General features: G+C 50.6%; 1 protein-coding gene across 2 annotated transcripts in view; it reads left to right on the top strand.

Moving 5' to 3' along the window:
* The window catches only part of LOC137335874 (cGMP-dependent protein kinase 1-like), a 146544-nt gene extending 130457 nt beyond the window's left edge, over positions 1-16087 (top strand). For both annotated transcript variants that reach the window (XM_068001372.1, XM_068001371.1), the window contains 7 exons: positions 232-321; positions 4124-4265; positions 9733-9896; positions 11514-11636; positions 13523-13585; positions 14649-14715; positions 15798-16087. In XM_068001372.1, coding sequence (XP_067857473.1) covers positions 232-321; positions 4124-4265; positions 9733-9896; positions 11514-11636; positions 13523-13585; positions 14649-14715; positions 15798-15896 — 748 coding nt within the window. In that variant the 3' untranslated portion in view covers positions 15897-16087. The remainder of the gene's footprint in view (positions 1-231; positions 322-4123; positions 4266-9732; positions 9897-11513; positions 11637-13522; positions 13586-14648; positions 14716-15797) is intronic.
* The last annotated feature ends 1255 nt before the right edge of the window (positions 16088-17342 follow it).

Here is a 17342-nt window from a genome sequence, read left to right as displayed (position 1 = left end):
TTTAACGTTGTGTCGGGGGGGGTCTCGCCCGTCACAGAACCCAACAACCCGGCCACAGCAAGGAGCGCCCGCTCCGGGAATGGAGCGAGCTCGGCCTGGTCTTAACCATTCCCACACACCATTCTCCCTGGGCAAGGGGTTTAAAATCCAGGCCCCAGTGTTCTGTCTGTCCTTGCTGCTGTTTGTGAACCAGCCTGACTGCTCATGTATGTGTGTGTTTGTGTGTTACAGGCTGTACAGGACGTTCCGAGACAGTAAGTACCTCTACATGCTGATGGAGGCCTGTCTGGGAGGCGAGCTCTGGACCATCCTGAGGGACAGGTAACTGACTGACTGCTGATTCACCAGCATTTACAATGCTTCCCACCAATTTACAATCAAAGAGCAGGAGCGATGGGAGGCCGCTCTCCCTGCTATTTGCAAACCATATTCATGAAGTGTGTGACCTCCTCCCCAAAGTGACGTGGTCGGCAGTGACCTGGTCTGCAGTGACCTGGTCTGCAGTGACCTGATCTGCAGTGACCTGGTCTGCAGTGACCTGGTCTGCAGTGACCTGATCTGCAGTGACCTGGTCTGCAGTGACCTGATCTGCAGTGACGTGGTCTGCAGTGACCTGGTCTGCAGTGACCTGATCTGCAGTGACCTGGTCTGCAGTGACCTGGTCTGCAGTGACCTGATCTGCAGTGACCTGATCTCCAGTGACCTGGTCTGCAGTGACCTGATCTGCAGTGACGTGGTCTGCAGTGACCTGATCTGCAGTGACCTGGTCTGCAGTGACCTGATCTGCAGTGACCTGATCTGCAGTGACGTGGTCTGCAGTGACCTGGTCTGCAGTGACGTGGTCTGCAGTGACCTGGTCTGCAGTGACCTGATTTGCAGTGACGTGGTCTGCAGTGACCTGATCTGCAGTGACCTGATCTGCAGTGACCTGATCTGCAGTGACCTGATCTGCAGTGACGTGGTCTGCAGTGACCTGATCTGCAGTGACCTGATCTGCAGTGACCTGGTCTGCAGTGACCTGATCTGCAGTGACCTGATCTGCAGTGACGTGGTCTGCAGTGACCTGGTCGGCAGTGACCTGATCTGCAGTGACCTGGTCTGCAGTGACGTGGTCTGCAGTGACCTGATCTGCAGTGACCTGGTCTGCAGTGACGTGGTCTGCAGTGACCTGATCTGCAGTGACGTGGTCTGCAGTGACCTGGTCTGCAGTGACCTGATCTGCAGTGACCTGATCTGCAGTGACCTGGTCTGCAGTGACCTGGTCTGCAGTGACGTGGTCTGCAGTGACCTGATCTGCAGTGACCTGGTCTGCAGTGACCTGATCTGCAGTGACGTGGTCTGCAGTGACCTGATCTGCAGTGACCTGATCTGCAGTGACCTGGTCTGCAGTGACGTGGTCTGCAGTGACCTGGTCTGTAGTGACCTGATTTGCAGTGACCTGATCTGCAGTGACCTTGTCTGCAGTGACCTGATCTGCAGTGACCTTGTCTGCAGTGACCTGATCTGCAGTGACCTGGTCTGCAGTGACCTGGTCTGCAGTGACCTGGTCTGCAGAGACCTGATCTGCAGTGACCTGATCTGCAGTGACCTGATCTGCAGTGACCTGATCTGCAGTGACCTGGTCTGCAGTGACCTGATCTGCAGTGACCTGGTCTGCAGTGACCTGGTCTGCAGTGACCTGATCTGCAGTGACCTGGTCTGCAGTGACCTGGTCTGCAGTGACCTGATCTGCAGTGACGTGGTCTGCAGTGACCTGATCTGCAGTGACCTGGTCTGCAGTGACCTGATCTGCAGTGACGTGGTCTGCAGTGACCTGATCTGCAGTGACCTGGTCTGCAGTGGCCTGGTCTGCAGTGACCTGGTCTGCAGTGACCTGATTTGCAGTGACCTGATCTGCAGTGACCTGATTTGCAGTGACCTGATCTGCAGTGACCTGATCTGCAGTGACCTGATCTGCAGTGACCTGATCTGCAGTGACCTGGTCTGCAGTGACCTGATCTGCAGTGACCTGGTCTGCAGTGACCTGGTCTGCAGTGACCTGATCTGCAGTGACCTGATCTGCATTGACCTGATCTGCAGTGACCTGATCTGCAGTGACCTGGTCTGCAGTGACCTGATCTGCAGTGACCTGATCTGCAGTGACCTGATCTGCAGTGACGTGGTCTGCAGTGACCTGGTCTGCAGTGACCTGATCTGCAGTGACCTGATCTGCAGTGACGTGGTCTGCAGTGACCTGATCTGCAGTGACCTGATCTGCAGTGACCTGGTCTGCAGTGACCTGATCTGCAGTGACCTGATCTGCAGTGACCTGGTCTGCAGTGACCTGGTCTGCAGTGACCTGATCTGCAGTGACCTGGTCTGCAGTGACGTGGTCTGCAGTGACCTGGTCTGCAGTGACCTGATCTGCGGTGACGTGGTCTGCGGTGACGTGGTCTGCAGTGACCTGGTCTGCAGTGACCTGATCTGCAGTGACCTGATCTGCAGTGACGTGGTCTGCAGTGACCTGGTCTGCAGTGACCTGATCTGCAGTGACCTGATCTGCAGTGACCTGGTCTGCAGTGACGTGGTCTGCAGTGACCTGGTCTGCAGTGACCTGATCTGCAGTGACCTGGTCTGCAGTGACCTGATCTGCAGTGACCTGATCTGCAGTGACCTGATCTGCAGTGACGTGGTCTGCAGTGACCTGGTCTGCAGTGACCTGGTCTGCAGTGACCTGGTCTGCAGTGACCTGGTCTGCAGTGAAGTGACTGCTCCCCAGCACCCTGCGCTATTGCTGACACTTGGTTTGGTTTTAAAATTCCTTAACGAGCATTGACTGTAAACACCTCCCAGTGAACGAGTTAGAAGAATCACATCCTGTTGTACCAAACAGGTGACTAGAGTACATGTGCTTTCAGCCCATTTGATTTCCTCCTCCCTGAATACCAACCCTACTGTCTTCCACATTCCAGCATCCAACTGTTCTTGTTAAATGTGTCCTGACCTCGACCACCCTTTCTGCCAGCCCAGCCCAGCCGTGTTGTTTATCATGATCTGTGTACAGATATTTCCTGACATCAGTCCTAAACTTGAACTTCACACCCTCACCCTGATCTCTCTCCATTTGCCGCTCGGGGGTATTTGAAAGTCTTGTTCCAGTTTTAGCTTCTCCACCTGCTCACTGTCCAGTGACTCCTGTGAAAGTGTCCACGTATGGATGGATGTCGGTTAAGGACAGGATGAGGGTTGGCTGGAATCTAACCTCAGCTGAACACCCTGTAAAGCAGTTCCCTGATAACAGACCCGAGCTTCAGGAGAGGAGAATAGCGGGGGCGGGGGGGAGGGGGGGCAGAATGAAAGCTCCCCCAGTCCAGAAACTCCCTCTGGCTTTAACGTGGTTGAGAGCCTGGTCACTGGTCATTGGTTACTGGTCATTGGCCACTAGTCACTGGTCATTGGCTCTGATCTTCATGAGATTGATAGATTTTTGATGGGTAAGGGTATTAAGGGTTATGGAACCAAGGCGGGTAAATGGAGTTAAGATACAGATCAACCATGATCTCATTGGATGGTGGAACAGGCTCGAGGGGCTGAATGGCCTCCTCCAGTTGCTATGAGAAACTGGTCACTGGTCTTCACTACTGACAGAGCCTGATTACTGGTCACTGATTACTGGTCACTGGTTACAGATTACTGGTCACTGGTTACTGATTACTGGTCACTGATTACTGGTCACTGGTTACTGGTTACTGATTACTGGTCACTGGTTACTGATTATTGGTTACTGGTTACTGATTACTGGTTACTGATTACTGGTCACTGGTTACTGGTTACTGGTCACTGGTCACTGATTACTGGTCACTGGTTACTGATGACTGGTCACTGATTACTGGTCACTGGTTACTGGTTACTGATTACTGGTTACTGATTACTGGTCACTGGTTACTGATTATTGGTTACTGGTTACTGATTACTGGTTACTGATTACTGGTCACTGGTTACTGGTTACTGGTCACTGGTCACTGATTACTGGTCACTGGTTACTGATGACTGGTCACTGGTTACTGGTTACTGATTACTGCTCCTGTGAGACACTGAAGGAAGAGTGTGAGTTGAGAATGTTTGTTTGTGTGGTAAATTGCAGGGGCTTTTTCGATGATGCCATGACTCGGTTCTACACAGCCTGTGTGGTGGAGGCCTTTGCGTATTTACACTGCAAGGGGGTCATTTACAGGGACCTCAAGCCGGAGAACATAATCCTCAACGACAGGGGCTATGCCAAGCTGGTAAGCACCGTCTCCTCCCCGCTCTGCACCGACTGCCTCTTTATCTGGTAAGTTTGTTCACATTGCTAAGGGTGGCCTGGTCAGGAGGTGCTTTGGTGAACCACGGATTCGAACTGGTAGGACATGTGTGGGGATCGGACTTGCTGCTCTCGGCACCCACAGTTCCCCAATATCAGCGGAGTTATCAGTGAAGAAACCAGAGACGTTCCCTGTGGGAGGTGGGAAAAGTGGGGGGGAGTGCGGCAGATATTCGTGGAGTGGCGAGTCCTGGGAGCCGTGCGTCTGCCACTTTTCAGTCGTACACCTCACAATTGTCCTGCCGAGATCTCCGATACCTATCCAGCCCCACACCCAACACTACAGGCCAACCTCCCACTGTACTACTCCAGGCAAGGAAATGGAGCAGTGCAGTCAGAAGACTCAGCAAGACTCAGAACAGCACACGACATCCAGGGCCTTGTAGGGTACAGGTTTGGGGAAGGAGCGGGCCTGTGGTGGAGTGGCAGCTAAAGAGGTGAGAACACCACAATCAAAAATCAGAGCTGGCAATTTAAAGAAACCCAATAATAAATAGTGGAGTGCTGGGTAGTTCAGGAGATTTACCAGGGATGAGGGACTTCAGTTATGTGGATAGACTGGAGAAGCTGGGGTTGTTCTCCTTCGAGAAGAGAAGGTTAAGAGGAGATTTAATAGAGGTGTTCAAAATCATGAACCGTTTTGATAAAATAAGTAAGAAGTTTCTGCTTATTTACTCTATCAAAACCCTTCATAATTCCACCGGAGGGTCGGTAACCAGAGGACACAGATTTAAGATAATTGGCAAAAGAACCGAGGGGAGATGAGGATTATTTATACGCAGCAAGTTGTAATGACCGAGAATGCGCTGCGTGAAAGGGCGGTGGAAGCAGATTCAGTAGCAACTTTCAAAAGGGAATTGGATAAATACTTGAAAAGGAGAGACTTGCAGGGCTGTGGGGACAAAGGAGGGGAGTGAGACTGATTGGATAGCTCATTCAAAGAACAGGTACGATGGGCCAAATGGCCTCCTCCTGTGCTGGATGATTCTGTGATTCAGTTCGTCCAGGACTGAACTGGGGGACAGGGGTTTGGGGGTCAAATCCCCTGCAGGAGTCACAGCCTCTCATCATTTGAAGTTCCAAAAATGACCGCTGGATCTGCGGACGTGGAGGGAGAGCCAGAGTCTGTCGGGACAGTTCCTGGTGATCGTCACACTCCCACAACTCTGTCCTCAGTCAGTCCTGCTGTTAGATTTATCTGATGGCAACACTGCTCTCCATCACTAATAAATAATTCACTCTTCAAATCTAATTGCAATTTTTAAAAAAGAGTGATTGGTGTAAGACAAGTTATCGGTTTGATCCATTTATCTGGATGTCTGGATCCGTATATGTAGCCATGATAACGAGGGTAACTTATCCTATGTTGGATCACTTATTGAGACAATGGTGGTAGACACAGGGGCAGATAAACTGAGGATTGAGTGTGTTTATTGAGGATGTACATTGGGGAATAGTGAGAGAGAAAGAAGCAAAATACCGCGGATGCTGGAAATCTGAAATAAAACCAGAAAATGCTGGAAACACTCAGCAGGTCAGGCAGCAACTGTGGAGAGAGAAACAGAGTTAATGTTTCAGGTCGATGACCCTTCGTCAGAACTGGAAGATTTTGGACATTTAACAGTTTTTAAGCAGGTTGAGCCAGGGAAAGGGGGGAAGGAAAGAAAAAAGGGGAAGGTCTGTGATAGGGTGGAGGGCAGGAGTGATTAAATAACACAAGGGACGATGGTGCAAGGTAAAAGGGAGTGATTTTGGGATAAGTAAAGAAACAAAGGATGGGTCTAGAGGAGGTGTAAATGGTCACAGCCGAGGGGGAGGAAAGCACAGATAATCTGGCTAAGAGGAGAGGGTTCCTGTGGCCCATCAATGTGGCAGAGAAAGGTGGGGAGACCCCAGGGGTCCAGACCCCCAGGCTGCAGATCAATAATCGATAGGGGATTCCCCCCATCCCAAACACCTCCCTCCTCCCCCCCCCCCAGCACTAGCCCACTCCCCCCACCCCCTCCCAAATACCAGCCCACAACCCCCACCCCCTCCCAAATACCAGCCCACACCCCACCCCCTCCCAAATACCAGCCCACTCCCCCCACCCCCTCCCAAATACCAGCCCACTCCCCCCACCCCCTCCCAAATACCAGCCCACTCCCCCCACCCCCTCCCAAATACCAGCCCACTCCCCCCACCCCCTCCCAAATACCAGCCCACTCCCCCCACCCCCTCCCAAATACCAGCCCACTCCCCCCACCCCCTCCCAAATACCAGCCCACTCCCCCCACCCCCTCCCAAATACCAGCCCACAACCCCCACCCCCTCCCAAATACCAGCCCACACTCCCCACCCCCTCCCAAATACCAGCCCACTCCCCCCACCCCCTCCCAAATACTAGCCCACTCCCCCCACCCCCTCCCAAATACCAGCCCACTCCCCCCACCCCCTCCCAAATACCAGCCCACACCCCCCACCCCCCGCAAACACCAGCCCACACCCCCCACCCCCTCCCAAATACCAGCCCACACCCCCCACCCCCTCCCAAATACCAGCCCACAACCCCCACCCCCTCACAAATACCAGCCCACACTCCCCACCCCCTCCCAAATACCAGCCCACTCCCCCCACCCACTCCCAAATACCAGCCCACAACCCCCACCCCCTCCCAAATACCAGCCCACACTCCCCACCCCCTCCCAAATACCAGCCCACTCCCCCCACCCCCTCCCAAATACCAGCCCACTCCCCCCACCCCCTCCCAAATACCAGCCCACACTCCCCACCCCCTCCCAAATACCAGCCCACACTCCCCACCCCCTCCCAAATACCAGCCCACACTCCCCACCCCCTCCCAAATACCAGCCCACACCCCCCACCCCCTCCCAAATACCAGCCCACACTCCCCACCCCCTCCCAAATACCAGCCCACACTCCCCACCCCCTCCCAAATACCAGCCCACACCCCCCACCCCCTCCCAAATACCAGCCCACTCCCCCCACCCCCCGCAAACACCAGCCCACACCCCCCACCCCCTCCCAAATACCAGCCCACACTCCCCACCCCCTCCCAAATACCAGCCCACTCCCCACAGCCCCTCCCAAATACCAGCCCACACCTTCCCCGCCCCCCGCCGAGCACCAGCCCACACCTTCCCACCCCCACCGCCGAGCACCAGCCCACACCCCACACCCCCTCCCAAATACCAGCCCACACCCCCCACCCCCTCCCAAATACCAGCCCACTCCCCCCACCCCCTCCCAAATACCAGCCCACACCCCACACCCCCTCCCAAATACCAGCCCACACCCCCCACCCCCTCCCAAATACCAGCCCACACCCCCTCCCAAATACCAGCCCACACCCCCCACCCCCTCCCAAATACCAGCCCACACCCCACACCCCCTCCCAAATACCAGCCCACACCCCCCACCCCCTCCCAAATACCAGCCCACACCCCACACCCCCTCCCAAGCACCAGCTCACACCTCCCCCACTCCCAGTGACTCTGGTACAACCATCCTCCATTACCAGTACCTGCTGTCCGAGATAATGGGAGCGGTGATTAAGATCTAAAGTTATTGAACTCAATGTTGAAACCGGAAGGCTGTAAGGTGCCTAATAGTAAGATGAGGTGCTCTTCCTCCAGCTTGCATTGAGCATCATTGGAACAGTGTAGGAGGCTGAGGACAGAGAGGTCAGAATGGGAGTGGGACGGGGAATTAAAATGGCGAGCGACTGGCAGGTCAGGGTCACGTTTGCGGACTGGAGAGGATCCCCTATTGGTACATGGCCCGAGGGGGGCTCATAGAAAACATAGAAAATAGGAGCAGGAGTAGGCCATTCGGCCCTTCGAGCCTGCTCCGCCATTCAATATGATCATGGCTGATCCTCTATCTCAATACCATATTCCCGCTCTCTCCCCATACCCCTTGATGCCTTTTGTGTCTAGAAATCTGTCTAGCTCCTTCTTAAATATATTCAGTGACTTGGCCTCCACTGCCTTCTGTGGTAGTGAATTCCACAGGTTCACCACCCTCTGAGTGAAGAAATTTCTCCTCATCTCCGTCCTAAATGTCCTACCCCGTATCCTGAGACTGTGACCCCTCGTTCTGGACCCCCAGCCAGGGGAAACATCCTCCCTGCATCCAGTCTGAATTTTATGTTTCAATGAGATCCCCTCTCATTCTTCTAAACTCGAGTAAATACAGGCCGAGTCGACCCAATCTCTCCTCATAGGACAGTCCTGCCATCCCAGGAATCAGTCTGGTGAACCTTCGCTGCACTCCCTCTATGGCAAGTATATCCTTTCTTAGGTAAGGAGACCAAAACTGCACACAACACTCCAGGTGTGGTCTCACAAAGCCCTGTATAACTGCAGAAAGACATCCTTGCTCCTGTACTCAAATCCTCTTGCAATGAAGGCCAACATACCATTTGCCTTCCTAACTGCTTGCTGCACCTACGTGTTTGCTTTCAGTGACTGGTGTACAAGGACACCCAGGTCCCTTTGTACATCAACATTTCCCAATCAATCACCATTTAAATAATACTCTGCCTTTCTGTTTTTCCTTCCAAAGTGGATAACTTCACATTTATCCACATTATACTGCATCTGCCATGTATTTGCCCACTCACTCAACTTGTCTAAATCACCCTGAAGCCTCTTTGCATCCTCCTCACAACTCACGATCCCACCTAGTTTTGTGTTGTCAGCAAACTTGGAAATATTACATTTGGTTCCCTCATCCAAATCATTGATATATATTGTGAATAGCTGGGGCCCAAGCACTGATCCCTGCGCTACCCCACTAGTCACTGCCTGCCACCCGGAAAAAGACCCGTTTATTCCTACTCTCTGTTTCCTGTCTGTTAACCAATTCTCAATCCATGCCAGTATATTCCCCCCAATCCCACATGCTTTAATTTTGCACACTAACCTCTTAAGTGGGACTTTATCAAAAGCCTTCTGAAAATCCAAATACACCACATCCACTGGTTCTCCCCTATCTATTCTACCAGTTACATCCTCAAAAAACTCCAGTAGGTTTGTCAAACACGATTTCCCTTTCATAAACCCTTGTTGACTTTGTCTAATCCCGTTGATATTTTCTAAGTGTCCTGTTATCCGTCCCCCTGGGGTCTCCCCAGCTTTCTCTGCCACATTCCCGGGCCACGGGAACCTTCTCCACTTTGCTAGATTTTCCTTGCTTCCCTCCCCCTCTGCTATTCTGCTGAAACCATTTACACCTCCTCTGGACCCATCTTTTGTTTCTTTACTTATCCCATTACCACACACTTTTGCCTTGAACCATCATCTCTTTTATCATTTGATCACTCCTGACGGCTGTCACAGTGCTGTCTCGAGAAGCCCGAGGGGTTAATGGATGTTGTCACGATTTAGGTGGATTTTGGCTTTGCTAAAAAGATTGGATTTGGGAAGAAGACCTGGACATTCTGTGGGACTCCTGAATACGTGGCCCCTGAGATAATCCTCAACAAAGGTCACGATATCTCCGCAGATTACTGGTCCTTGGGAATCCTGATGTACGAGCTCCTGACTGGCAGGTGAGCAATCATGGGGTCACTTTTAAAATTCAGTTTGAACAATATTCTCCCTCTCCCATGTATTATCTGAGAATTAGGTAGTCCCAACTATTCTCTTTTTTCCACTTTCTCTCCCTCCCCTGCTGACTTGGGCTGGGGTACAGTTCCTGGGACCTCACCCCAAGTCACCGTGTAATTCTAGCCAGTGACTGTCAGGCAGCATTCCAACCAGGAAGGACCTCCCTCCTGAGACTGATCATTTCCTCATCTGAGGCCCACACATGTGCTCTTCTAGAAGGAGTCACTGGACAGCGATCAGGAGCAGGAACCCTGGCTGATTTTTCCCTTGCCTAATCCTAGTGCTCTAGTTGAGATCAACTCACTCAGCACAGGTCTGGGGATTGATCCTTCTGTTTTTGTCATGGTCTGTCTGACTCGGTACCACGCTGGGAGCTGCTTTTGCCACATGGTGCACTGCCCCCGCTGAAGGGAGAGGCTGAGAGTGGTGACATGCGTTTGAACTGGTCTCTGAGAGCACTTTGGGGAATGCTGTCTGTGGTCATTTATGGTATGAGGTGTCTCCCGCGTGACCTGACACAGCTCCAAACGCTGCTTGGTGTTTAGCTTGGAGAGTGAGGAGACAGGCAGCAGATAGAGAGAGGAAGGGGATGTTTTTAGCAGTTGCTTATCTTTTTAGATTTGATAACGGAATGAAAAGTTCCCAATTGCACCATATTCTTTTTCAAGTTCTTTTCTCCCCCCTCCTCCCCTGAAGGTACCTATCTCCCTCAGTGGGACAGCTCCACAGGCACTAGCCATTTTTTACGGGTGAGCTCTGAGTGCTGGAAGTTATTCAATGTCAGCTCGAAGGATATTAAAGCCAAGCCCGACCCTGTCCTTACCCACATGCCCGTTTCAGTGGAGTCCCCAGCTAGTGGTCAGCAAAGTTGGGCAGTGCACTCTCCCACATCACATCCAGCCCAAGCTGGTGCCAGCCTGGGACATCTCAACCTGCCCATTGGGTGCTGAGATTGGCTTTGCGCACGGGCTATAGTTAGACCCAGCACCTAGGGAATCATCCAGCACAGGAGGAGGCCATTCGGCCCATCATGTCTGTGCCAGCTCTGCGAAAGAGCTATCCAATTAATCCCACTCCCCTGCTCTTTCGCCACAGCCCTGCAAATTTTTCCTTTTCAAGTATTTATCCAATTCCCTTTTGAAAGGGAATTATTGCTTTCTGTTGCTGGATGTCCCACATAATGAGTCTGAAGGGTGAAATTGGTATTTGGTGGTAGCGCGGTGCGGGAGATAGTGAATCGGCAGCTCGTTTCACATCCGACTTCAATGCCGATTCACTAGCACCCATACTGCCTCACCGACAAGACCAATTTCACCCAATGTGTATCTCCGAGGCAGAGAGAGATGGTGCTGAAACAAAAGTGAAGAATGCAATGGGTTTGTTGTACATGAGATTCAGCTGTGGTGACCTCCAATCCCCTGGTTTCCACCTCGGTGGGAGATTGGAAAACAGTTGGTTCTTCGGTCTGGTTTGCGCACAGTGTGAGGCAATGTGTGTTCTGGTATCAGTGCGATAGGCTGTGTCAGACTGTTGGATTATTCTCTGTCTTGTCTCCTCAGCCCTCCGTTCTCTGGTTCCGACCCAATGAAAACTTACAATATAATCCTGAGAGGGATCGATATGATTGAGTTCCCAAAGAAAATCACCAAAAATGCAGGCACCCTCATCAAGAAACTGTGCAGGTGAGCACCATGGATGAACTTGGAGTGGTGTAGTACGGTAGCTGAGTTGTTGTGGGATTGGATGAGCAGTCAACAGGCTGGGAGTTCAAACCCCACCAGGGCCACTTGTGAAATTGAATTCAGTAACTGTGGTAATTTGTGGGTTTGTATCAGAAAAATGACCAGGGAAGCTGTTGGATTGTTGTAAAAACCCAACTGGTTCAAATAATGTCCTTCAGGGTCGGGAACCTGCCAATCTAACCAAGTCTGGCCCGCATGTGACTCCAGAATCGCACCATGTGGTTGACTCTTGCTCCCCTCTGAAGTGGCCGAGCCAGCCACCCAGTTGTAAACAATCACACAAGAAGGAGGCTCACCACCACCTTCTCAGAACACCCAGGTAGGCTCAAATAAATGCGGCCTTGCCATCACAACCCACATCCAAACAATGAGGAGAGAATCCCAAACTGTCTCCCCCCCTCCAATTCTACTGCTAATTGTTCAGCCGGGACCCTAAGCAGGGTGAGATACACTGGTTAAAGTGTTTGCATCCAACTCCTGTTTGAGTTAGCGTTAGAAAGATTAGCATTGAAATCGCACCTTTCACGACGACAGGACGTTCCAAAGCACATTACAGCATTGTCACTGTTGTAATGTAAGAAACACCACAGCAAGCTGCCACAAACAGCAATGAGATGATGACCAGATAATCTGTTTTTAGGTGTTGGTGGAGGGATAAATGTTGGCCGGCTCACCAAGGAGAGCTGCCCTGCTGCTCTTTGAGTAGTGCCATGGAATCTGTTTCATCCACCTGTGAGGGCAGATAGGGCCTCAATTCAACATCTCATCCGACCAACGGCATTTCCAACAGTGCAACACTCTGTTAGTACCAGCCGAGATTTTATTCTCAAGTCTTTGGAGTGGGACTTGAAACCCACAACCTTCTAACTCGGAGGCGAGAGTGCTACCCACTGAGCCACGGCTGACACAGTCAAAATAGTGCAGACAGAAAGTGAGGTGAGTGTGTTCACCTGTGCACTGAAATAACGCAGAGAGAAATTTCAAACCCCAGGTGGTCTCGATTTGCTTTCCAAGGGAACATCTTTGCCATAAAAATCTGTTTTCTAGACTTCAGCAGTGTCCTGCCGATGCACTGATCATCCCCACACACTGTAACCAAGTGTTAGTTCAGTTACTAAAATCAGGAGGACAATAGTTACTCAATCAATTAATGTACTTTCATCAACTCTTGTTACAATTGGAGCTAAAATTCTTACAAAGACTTAAATTTAAGATGAAATTTTGTGATAGAGACGAGACTGAAACTGAGTGAAGTGTGGCTCAGAAATTCAAAATATTGGAAATGGATGTTGGAAATTGAGAACAAATGATTCGAATCTTCAGTCCCATTCAAGTCGCAGTTTTTATTATTTCTCAGCATTTTGTGGCCTTGCGAGTTGTGAGGAACGAATCTGCAATCCCTGAGAAAACAAAATACATTTTTGATTAAAAATTTGTCCCAGTTAAAATAAAGCACGACACATTTGGGATAAAAATGTGACTAGATTCCTTCTGCAGGGTGAATTCAGTAAGACTGCTCCCAGTACAGAGTGTAGTTAGATTGGAGTACAGATCGGAGAACAAGAGCTTTGTGCACCACACTGGGAGCAACACCTCACTCCATTTACAATCAAAATAAGACCAAATCGAGAGGCGTTGAGGTGAGAGTAAAACTCAAATTATTTCAAGGAGTAGAAGGGGTTTGGTGCAGAGCCAGCCCAGACTGCGAGGCCAGCCTGCTTGTGGTCTTGCAGCAGTAATGCCAATGGACATCCATTGGACCACACTTCATCTGCTGTGTGGTCAGCCAGCGTTCTGCTTCTGTAACTGTTTCTGTTCTTTAACAGAGACAATCCTTCGGAGAGACTGGGCAACCAAAAGAACAGTGTTAAGGACATCCAGAAGCACAAGTGAGTGGCATGGAAGTGGTTACATGGGAACTGCGGGGCTGTCTGGAAAAAGATGGAGTTGGTGCACCCCAGGCCCGGTCGGTGTGTGAATGCACTGCTTACCATTGTGCTGAGCCGTGCTGAGCAGGGATGTCTCACGTTCAGGCCTGGGCCAGTATTGAGTTAACTGATCTCAGCCGGGGAGGTGTCGTAGCTCCAGCAGTGTCTTTGCTGCTGCTGGAGTAGTGAGGAGGAAATATGCCCCTGGGTTCCTGTTCCCGGTCATTAACTGGTGGTTCCTGCTGGACAGGGTCTTGTTTCGCTGTGATACCCTCTTTGGTTGAACGGCCTGCTAACACTCACTGCCTAGGCTCATACATGAAGAGTGGCCATTTGGAAGACAGCCAGTGTCCACGGAACTGTGGCCCAGCAAGGATCAGTCACTGTGACGATAGAAAGTTGAGGGCAGGGGTGGATTCCAGGCGGGCACGCTTGTCTTGACGTCATGTAGCTCACTGTGGTACAACAGACAATGCAAAAACTGACACTCAGATCTCTGGAACTGAAGGGGTGAGTCTGAGGCAAGTCAGTGATGCAACTAACTGACGTCCTCACTGAATGGAGCACATATGCAGCATTCCTCACACGGAGCATTCCTGCCTGGGAGGCCCATCAATTTCCCCAAAACAAACCAGAGAATGAGGTTTATCCTGCAGGGCCGCCCCTGCCCCCAGGGCTGTTCTCAGCCTTATCTCAACAGCAGGTTTCAGAGCAGCACTGGCTGGGCACGACCAAGGGTCTCAAACATGATGTGCTGGAAACGCAAAGAGATATGTTAAAAGAGGAAAGAAGTTGACAATTATGATTAATTCTGACTGTTTTAACCCTTCTATTGAGGTTTTCAAAGACTCGAAGTTCATTATTACAGCAAACAATGTTTAACAATGTGGCTGAGGATTGCCTCTCGTCAGCGTGACCCTTATTGTCGAGCTCACTCAATCACTCAGTGGCTGACTCGCTGACTGACCCGCTTGCTCAGACTTGCTGGTTCGCTCGCACACTGATTTTGTTTCTTCTGTTTCAGGTGGTTTGAAGGCTTTAACTTTGAAGGGCTAAGGAAAGGCACACTCACTCCGCCCATAGTTCCCAGTGTAAGTGCTCTTACACTTCTTATGTTTTTCTTTTGATGATTATCTTGAATTTATCTTCTCGAGTTACTGACTCACTGACTGGTCGAAATAGTTTTTCGCTATTAACCTTATCAAAACCCATTGTGAGGGTGAACATCAGACTTCCTCATAACCTCTGATCTAATGAGCAGAGCTCCAGTATCTCTGGTCTCTCCTTGTAACTAAAGCCTCTCATCCCTGGGCTCATCTTAGTGAGTCTGTTCTCCATGACTTAGACATTCTTGCCAAAGTAGGACTCTCAATCTGGGCACAGTATGCTAACTGCAACCTAAGCAATGATGTGTGTAAATTTTGTACTGTTAGTGATTGTGTCCAGTGAGTAACTGAGCCATTCAGAGCAGGAGTTTCCAGGTTTCATTCCCCATATTAATTAGCACCATTGTCGACAGAAAGTGCTAAGTATCAGTCGTTGTTATTCCAGTCCGAGTGTGGGGGGCTGTATTGTAAGCTAGTCCTGGTGTGGTCAGTGCAATCGAATCCCTACTCTGTTCCCATGCTCCAATGCTATTCCAGTGCTCTCCTGGCCAGCCTCCCATCTTCCACCCTCTGTAAACTTGAGTTCATCCAAAACTCTCACCAAGTCCTGTTCACCCAACACCTCTGTGCTCGCTAACGTACATTCGGGAGGCAACGCCTCCATTTTAAAATTCTCATACTCATGTTCAAATCCCTCCATGGCCTCTCCCCTCTCTATCTCTATAACCTCCTCCGGCCCTACAACCCACCGAGATCTCTACGTTCCTCCAATTCTGCATCCCCGATTTTCATTGCCCCACCATTGGCAGCTGTGCCTTCAGCCGTCCAGGCCCTAAGCTCTGAAATTCCCTCCCTAAACCTTTTTGGTCTCCTTTTCTATCTTCTCTTTTTAAGATGCTTCTTAAAATCCACCTCATTAACCAAGCATTTGGTCAACTGGTCTTAATGTCTCCTTCTTTGGCTGGGTGTCATTTTTTATATGATTGCCCTCCTGCCTTGGGACGTTTTACGATGTTAAAGGTGCTATATAAATGCAGCTTGTTAAACTATGTTTCTCCTCCTTGCAGGTCACAGGGCCTCTGGACACCAGTAACTTTGACACCTTCCCAGAGGACACAGAGGAGGAACCTCTAGATGAGGAGTCAGGATGGGATGTCGATTTTTAGTTCCGGTGATCTTCTGATTGTCTGAGCTGCTATAGATAAGAGGAAGTGGAGAGTGAAAGACTGGAACTGTTCAGAGGACAGGAGAGACACAAGGCGTAAACCCAGGGACGCTGAGTGTATGCGCCAACTGGGAGAATCAGAATTTTATGTAATAGATTGTAATCCAGATAAAGGATAGATATGAATTAAAACTATTCCACTGCTGTATTTCTTCATATTAAAGGGAGAGGTTGGTGTAGCCTGAGTGCATTTTGTTCAAAGATGCCCTCATTTCATAGTTGGGGAAAGGTAGGAATCAGGTTGAGCCTGTTGTTTAAAGTCAGTAATATGTTTTTTCAGGGTTGCACAGTGTGAGTTGAAGCTGGCAGTGGGCCGGAGTCACGGCTCTAATTGTTTGCGATGAAGCTGTTCGAGCAGTTGCTCTCCCTATCAGACACACAGATACCCCAACAGCGAGGGACATCCTCACCCACGAAAGATGCCTAACCTAATTCTTCTCAAACATAAATCTACTGCGAGAGGAGGACAAGGGGGAGGAGTAGAGAGGAGGATTGGGAAGGGGAGTAGAGAGAGAGGAGGAGTAGATGGGGAAGGGGAGAGTGGAATAGGATGAGAAGATGGAGGAAAGAGAGGAAGCAAACACACCCCTTAACAAAAAAAACCTTTACATCAATGCCATCACTCCCCCACTCAGCTACCCTAATATACTCCCTCCACCCCCTCTCTTCCCTCCCTCCACCCCCTCTCTTCCCTCCCTCCACCCCCTCTCTTAGAATCATAGAAAGGTTGCAGTACGGAAGGAGGCCATTCAGCCCATCAAGTCTGTGCTGGCTCTATGCAATCCAGCTAGTCCCACTCCCCCGTCCTTTCCCCGTAGCCTTGCAAATTTTTTCCTTTCAAGTACTTATCCAGTTCCCTTTTGAAAGCCATCATTGAATCTGCCTCCACCACCCCCTCGGGCAGTGCATTCCAGATCCTAACCACTCATTGTGTAAAAAAATGTTTTTCCTCATGTCACCTTTGGTTCTTTTGCCAATCACCTTAAATCTGTGTCCTCTGGTTCTTGACCCTTCCACCAATGGGAACAGTTTCTCTCTATCTATCCTGTCTAGACCCTTCATGATTTTGAACACCTCTATCAAATCCCCTCGCATCCGTCTCTGTTCCAAGGAGAAAAACCCCAGCTTCTCCAGTCTGTACAAGGCACAAGTCAGGAATGTGATGGAATACTCTCCACTTGCCTGGATGAGTGCAGCTCCAACAACACTCAAGAAGCTCGACACCATCCAGGACAACGCATCCCGCTTGATTGGTACCCCATCCACCACCCTAAACATTCATTCCCTTCACCACCAGCACACCGTGGCTGCGGTGTGTACCATCCACAGGATGCACTGCAGCAACTCGCCAAGGCTTCTTCGACAGCACCTCCCAAACCCGCGACCT

Source organism: Heptranchias perlo, chromosome 20 (genome assembly GCF_035084215.1).
Source record: "Heptranchias perlo isolate sHepPer1 chromosome 20, sHepPer1.hap1, whole genome shotgun sequence".
Taxonomy (NCBI): Eukaryota; Metazoa; Chordata; class Chondrichthyes; order Hexanchiformes; family Hexanchidae; genus Heptranchias; species Heptranchias perlo.
This window is presented reverse-complemented; position numbering and strand designations above follow the sequence as displayed.